Source organism: Manacus candei, unplaced genomic scaffold (assembly GCF_025592945.1).
Source record: "Manacus candei isolate 608988 ecotype Guabito, Panama unplaced genomic scaffold, ASM2559294v1 h1tg000047l, whole genome shotgun sequence".
Taxonomy (NCBI): domain Eukaryota; kingdom Metazoa; phylum Chordata; class Aves; order Passeriformes; family Pipridae; genus Manacus; species Manacus candei.
In genome coordinates this window covers 4,376,631-4,383,786 of record NW_026138095.1, presented here as the reverse complement: position 1 = coordinate 4,383,786, position 7,156 = coordinate 4,376,631, and the positions used below count along the sequence as shown (strand labels likewise).

Sequence of the window (7,156 nt, the reverse complement as noted above, 5' to 3'; positions counted from 1 at the left end):
GCCTGCTGACGGTCCGTGCCCACCCTGCCGGCGCTCCGTGCCCACCCTGCGGACGGTCCGTGCCCACCCTGCGGACGGTCCCAGGTGCCCCCCCTGCCCCCTCAGTCCCTGCCCATTCCCAGGATTTCCCTTCCCCGCTCCCGCCGGCTCCTCTCCGCCCCCTGGCGGCGCGCGCCGAGCGCGGCCCCCCCTCCCTCCCTCCCTCTCCATCCTCCGGCTCTGCCCCATTGTTCTCCCGTCCCTCGCTCCCTCCCTCCCTCCGCCGGCTCTCGCGTCCTCCCTCCGCTCTCCTCCATCCCTCCCTCCCTCTCTCCATCCCTTCCTCCTCCTCCTCCTCCTCGCCGTCCCTCCCGCCCCGCTCCCCGCCGCTGATGTCACGCACCCGCTGAAGGCGCGGGCGATCATGGCTGCTGCGGCCGCGGCCGCGCCGCCCGCCTCCCGCTGATGCCCGCGATGGAGCCGGCCAGCCTGCTGCGGTTCCTGCGGAAGCTCAAGGAGGTTTTCGACGTGTGCGACGAGGATGCGGACGGGTTCATCCGCGTGGAGCACTTCGTCGCCCTGGGGCTGCAGTTCGGCCAAGGGGATGAGGTGAGCGGGGCGACCCCCCCGAACCCCCCTCAACTTTCCCCTGCTGTGCGCGGCCGGACCCCGCCCGGACCGCCCCGTCACCCACCTGCCCGCACCGCCCCTCCCAGGGCAGCCCAGACCCGCTCCTTTCGGGGACCCGTCCCTCGGGGGTCCCACAGCCCTCCCCAGGGCAGCCTGGACCCCCTTTCTCCCCGGCCGCCCTCCGCCTTTCCCGCGGAGCCCTCCCTAGAGACATCGCGGCTCCCTCCATCCCTCAGGGGGTCCCGGAGCATTCCCGGTCCCTCGGGGCGGCCCAGACCCCCGGGCTGACTCGGTCGCGGTCCCCTGGGGTGGAGGGACCTGTCCCGGTGCTGGGAGGTCGCGGTGCCTTTCACGGGGGCGTTTATTGTGTTTTTAATCCGTCCTGGCTGAGCTGAGCCCGCACCGGGGTGCCCGGCTCCGTTGGGGTACTGGGAGCAGAGCCAGGTCTGGACAGGCAGGGAAGCACTGTCCGGGCACCCCAAAAGCTGCAGGTGATGGATTGGAAGCGAGGGCTCCATCCAGCCCTCCCTCCAGTGACACAGCGTAAATCTGGAGTCGCGCCACTGCTCTCGGAGCGGTTGCGTCAGTGGGACCACTGTACATCGTGACATCAGTGTAAAATGGGAGTGGGATTCGGGCCAGAGTCAATGAGGGCAGCGACGTGCGCTTGGTTTGAAACGGTTCCGTCAGTGGTTCCATCCAGGGCTGCAGCTCCAGCGAAATTAAACAGCAAGAAATGCTTTCCCGTGGAGAACTCCCGGGATACTGCACTTAACTCTTCAATACACCCCAGCAATTTTGGGTGCCAGGAAGGAGGAGTGGAGTTGGGACTGGGATAGGGTTCAGAAAACCAGTATCAAACAACCTTTTAAACTGCAGTAAAACAAATTAGTGTGAGGAGCCCATGAAACAGTGGTTTATAAAGGGATGCCAAAGAGGCAGCAAAACCAGAGTGAATTCATAGTAATTGTTAGAGCAAATTACTTATTTCTGGCTTACCACTCTTAATGAAACACAGCTTGTGAATTAAATCAGGAAACCAGGAGACAGAAGGCTTATTGCTTACAGATAGTCACAGGTCTGTTAAACATTTTCTTAATGAGAAGATGGAGTTTCTTGTTTTAACCAGCAAAATAAGGAGAAATGAGCAACAGTAACGAGTTCTTTGATTTCTGGTTTTATTTGTCTCTTGGTAAGTTGTATAATTTTATATAAACTAATAGAAATATTTTTAAATCCTTACTACTGCCAGATACACTGCATCCAAATTGCTTTCTGCACTGCTGTGTTTATCTGGAGGCAGACCAGTGGCTTTCTCATGCATCACTGAGACTGATGAAATTCCACTGGCTGTTTTGCAGCAGGATGACACTGATGATCATAACAATCCTTTTTGGTCTTAGAAATCTTTAAGGTTGTGACAGGGGAGCGGGTTCTGTGAGATGCAAGAAGGATTCAGGTGGTGTTCTCGTAAGCTTTGAGTGATTTGGAGTATATTAGCTGGAAAATGTTTAAACGGAGAGAAAGAGGAAACTGGAAATGTCAGTACAGACAGCACTAGAGAAGTACCAGTTGTCAGTGGTTGTGTGTGGGTTTCAGGACAGGCTGACTTGCTGGGCAGGCACAGGAGAGATTGCCAGGGATGAGAAATGCATCCCTTGTATTTTGGTCAGTTGTAACTGGCAGTGTTTGATAAGATATTTGCAAATCTGGGACAGAAAAGTCTTATCTCTACATCTTATCTATTTATCTGTCAGGGTTGTTCTGGTTTACTTCCCTGTGTCTGGTGTAGTCAGGGGTGGGAGCACGTGTCAGTTGAGTAAATGGGATTTGTAAATCACCAAAAGAAGTTTGCTAGAGAAATACAGAATCAATTTTGCAAGTGCAGATTTACTGTAGAACAGCCACTGCAGATGACCTAGTCTGGTTTTAGGGCTTATTAAAAATGGGCTTTCTGTGTGATGAATCACAGTTGATGTTTGGAGATGGCAAGAATCTACTCTTTCAACCTTGCATCTGCAGGAGCCTAATAAGTTCTGTGTGGGAATACATCTCATGAAATTAAACTGAGGAGACGCTGTTAGGGAGCAGTTCCCTTTAACACATTAGAACATATTTACTGTCAATGGAAATTAATTATATTTTTGTATATGGTACAATTCTTGGGCTTGATCCACTTCAACTCCCTTTACATTCAAAAGGGATCTTTCCATTCTCGTCAGTGAAAGATGGGTTTGCCCTCATGTGTCAGTTATTTGCTCCTTCTGTTGACATAGTTCATGTGGTGACAGGAAGGATCCTATTTGGTAGCACTGTGGACTGAGTAATTATGACTCTTACCAACAGTAGCCCTGGGTTATGTTTATGAACTGAGAGAGTATTTGTCCCTTCAGTTGTGCCAGCTGGGCACAAGCAGCTTTCCAGCTCCTCTCTACTTCTCCAAGCCACTGCCATCCAAAGTTTGGAGTCTATAAATTCTTAATATTGACTTCAGTAGGGCTTGTGGCTTGGACTGTGTAGGGCATTTAGCCTTTTCTGGCTGTTTCTGTTTCTTTCTCCTTCCTTTTTCTTTCTTGTTTGCTTGTTTTTGTGTGGCATGCAGTAAACAAGCCGAATGTTACCATTCCTGAAAGATAACAACTCTCTGAAAACTGCCCCAAGGCAAGATGTTGCAGCAAGGCAGCAGCTTTCTGTTGAAGCAAAGCAATCCTTACCTGCACAGTGAAAATAATAAACTCTAACCTTTCTGGTTAACTTTTTTACTGTTTTATTTTTAGCAGGCTTTTGAGGCCTCTGTTTCTCATAGCTTGATGCTTTTCTTTTCCTAAGGTGTACCATCACTACTGTACCTCATTCCATTCTGCCTTGCACATGCACACCAAAATCCTCTTCTTGCCATGCAGTTTGATGCCCACTTGCAGCAATGCCAGTGGCCTCAGAGTGGCTGTTTAGGTGAGGTATTTTGGCTGTGGAAACACTTTTAGCAAGTTTGCTTTCAAGCTTTTGCTTTGCCCTAGAAAACATGTGGTTTAACTAAAGGAAGAAATGATTTGGCCATGTAAATTTGACACAGCCAGGAGCAGAGTCATGTCTCTAAATTCCTGAATTTAGAGCAGATTAGCTGTCAAGTACTGCTTGCCCTTACAAATGGTTGTGGAACTTGTGCTTTCAGGCAGTTTGGTTTTCTGGCCTCTGTTCATCCCATCTGGCTGTGGGCATTTAACTGAGTTGTTTAAATTAATCTTTCTCCGTGGACACTGGTGAGCAATTGAACACTCAGAGGCTCTAACAGGACCAGAGGACGAAATAAATCCTTCAGAGGTGCTTCTTTATCTCCAGGACAACAGAAACTCTGAGCTGAGACTTGTGGTTCAGTGCTGAAAGCTGGCAGGGTTGGGCCTGGCCTTTCCTCTTGAATGGGGTGTTTGCTGTTTGTGTGGAAATCTGAAGAAAGACATGAAGGGCTGTTTCCAAAGCGACTTGACGGGATGGCATGTGCTCACCAGCTACAGAAACACTTCACATTACGCTGAGAAATGCCAGGAGTCGCTCGCCATCTGGTTCCCTTTCACTGGGGAGGGAGCTTCACTACCAGCCAAGTGTCTGGGAGCACTGTGAGTGACATGTTCAGCAAGCCCCAGTTCTGGCAGGGGATTGTGTGAATGTGTGTTTCAGGATAGTGCCAGTTGATGTTTTATTATGCCAGATTCTACTTCAACTCCACGTTGAGTTTTCAGCAACAAGTGAAAATAGGCTGAGCACGTTTACAACTTCTTTCTGAGACAGGTAATCACCTTTTGGAGGTGTGCAGACCATGCAGGTGCTTACACAGTGATCTGGCATGGTAAGATCAACTGCTGCTCATCAACCTGAAGCAGTGTCACACCTGAAAGGGAAATGGTAAAATATATGGGCCAGTATCAATTATTCCTGTGAGTGGCCAGTGATTCATTTGAAGTCAGTGGTTTTTTGCTGGTGTAGAACAGAAGTAGCTGAAAACAAGTTCACATATTTCACATGAACAAATGAAAGTTTCTGGCCAAAAGAAACTATTACAATAGTTTGTTGCTAATTTTACTCGCCTCCATTTATCCCCATTCTGGGCTGAAGTTAAAGGCATCAACCTCAAGCACTGCCCAGGCAGTAGATGCTCCATTTTGACTTGCTCTCAGATGTGTCCCAGGAGCTGATGTTGTCGTGCTCTCAGCTCAGCCCTTCTGTTGTAACCACTCCAGAAGCAGCTTCTCCTGTGAGGAGCAGGGCTGTAGTTTCACCACCTGACAACCCAGAGTCTTCCTGAGGGGTCAGGGTGAAGTTCAGGCTCCTGGCTGTGTTGTTGCAGTTCAGTTGCACCCAGAAATTAAATCACTGCAAATTTACATCAGTGTGCATGATGACAGAGCTCACACCTTGATAATGTGCACTATGCTCTGGACTTACCTGCAGCCATGAGAAAAAGAAACTTTGGCACTGAGACGTTGAAAGGAAAGTATCAGGGTGTTACCAGGTGATACTGCCATTCATAATGGAGGGAGAAAAGGGTTACGACTTCCTTCTCTGCTTTTCCTGGAAATAATTAAAGAGAAAATAAAATATTTGCCTGGATGTAACAAGGATAAAAAGAGCACTCCCAAGTGACAGTGTTTTCTAGGTAGCAGCAAGGCTGCCACACATTCAGAGTCCTTAAAACTGCATTTGCTAATGACCCAGATATTTCATATAATTTACGGTGGCTGGGAAAAAATACAGTTCTGAAATGGCACAGTGGGGTACTTATTTTATGGATTAGTCGAGGCAGAGCCACTGTAGCCTTCCTAATTCAGTGTTTAAAATAGCCTTTTGGAATATCCTGAGAGTAAGCATGTATTTCCAAACAGCTGACATAAAGGGAGCTTAGTACTCACCGTTAATCAAACGTTTTCCAAGGCACTGTGGTGAGGAGGGGAGCTGGAGGTTTGCTGTGCACTCATGAGTTTAATTCCTTATGTAACGTTTGCATTTCAAAGGTAAGAGCTCTGGGGGGGTTACAATACACAGTTAAGAATTGATTGTTTTGATTGTTGCTGTGTTTTGCAATACAAGTCAGTGATCTGAAACAGTAAATTCTTAATCCCTGAAGGAAAGGCCATCAACTTGGATAGCAATTCTTGGTATTTAAATGACTGGTTTTTATGGCTATTTCAGTGTTTGCATTTACTGCAGGTACAGTGATATTGTGTTTTCTTATCACTAAATGCAAAAGTTAAAAAAGCACATAGATGAAGCATAGAAGACAGTACAGTATTGAAGGTGACATATGTAGCTGGTGAAGTAAAAACATTCAGCTACCAAGCAAGACCAACTATTTTCTATGCAAATTTTTCTCCCTCCATGCCTGATTCAGTCCATGCTGTTAAGTTGTAAAATTGGTGTTCTTTGTCTGTGACACGCCTGCATGTTGTGCAGAAATTTGCTCTTGCAAATCCTAGGGAGGATTTCAAATTTCTCTCACGTATTGATTTTATTCCTCTAACATGATTAAGCTTTGAAAAGTGACTTAAACAAAATTGCTGCAAGGGAGGGTAAGTCTTGGAGGGAGAACAAGCCCCTGCCATCTAGTATTTGAGGGTGTGATCCCCAATACAGATTTTTCTTGGATTCTAAATTGCATTGTTACCTACAATTTAGCACAATTGACTCATACTCAGCAGCAGTGCTTTTCCAGCAACAAAGTGGGAAAAATCAATTGCCTTCTAATGTTTAATGTTTTTTATTCTCTGTGTAGTGGACAACATAGTTGCCTATTAATTCTATCTGATTTTAATGCTGATATTCACAAACATTTTAAAATCCCTGATCTGATTTTTGCATCAACTGTCTGCTTAGGAGTTCTAACAGTTCTTAAAATATGCAATATTTGGGGACACATGTGATCTCAGACCTAGATACTCACATAGGCTGCTGAGTAAACCCCCATCCTGTGCAGTTAACTCAGAGCAGGGTGTGATTAAGCACATGAATGATAAAAGAGAGCGTCAGACCCAGTCACTAGTAGTCTAACATATGGTTTTACAACAGCAGTGAGTGTAAACAAAGCACTGTGTAATACCTCTCAGTTCCTTTTTACTGGAGATATAACTGAAGGGCCTCTCTTGGAGAGAATGCGAGTGTTTCTGTAGGGCTGTGAACGCTGTTTTCACATTTTGTGTGCAGTTAAAACCCAAAATAGCAGGGCTCCTTCCTAAGCCTGGCATCCAGCTCAGTCCTGTGGGATGTTCAGCCCCAGAGTGAGTGACAGGAGTGACCTGCGGGGTCAAAATAGTGCAAGCCCAGTGCCTGGGGATCTGGAAAAATTGCAGTGTACTCCTCAGATTTTAAAGCTGCTCTGACAGTTTAGTTTGGTGTAGTGTTATGGCTTTAGGGGGTCAAGTGAAAAGCTTAGAAACAGTAGAGACTTCTGTCTGTTAGCATTCCTGAAATTAGAAGGAAAGGCACTGGAATGGTCTGTTCTGGAGTGGAAGGGCTGTTGGCCTGGGGGAATGAGAGGTGTCAGCCAAACCAATTTCTT

General features: G+C 47.3%; 1 protein-coding gene across 2 annotated transcripts in view; it reads left to right on the top strand.

Moving 5' to 3' along the window:
• Positions 1 to 418: 418 nt before the first annotated feature.
• The window catches only part of RAB11FIP4 (RAB11 family interacting protein 4), a 114,668-nt gene continuing 107,930 nt past the window's right edge, over positions 419 to 7,156 (top strand). The window contains exon 1 of one of the 2 annotated variants that reach the window (XM_051797932.1): positions 419 to 588. In XM_051797932.1, coding sequence (XP_051653892.1) covers positions 445 to 588 — 144 coding nt within the window. In that variant the 5' untranslated portion in view covers positions 419 to 444. The remainder of the gene's footprint in view (positions 589 to 7,156) is intronic. The other variant, XM_051797933.1, reaches the window with a different exon arrangement.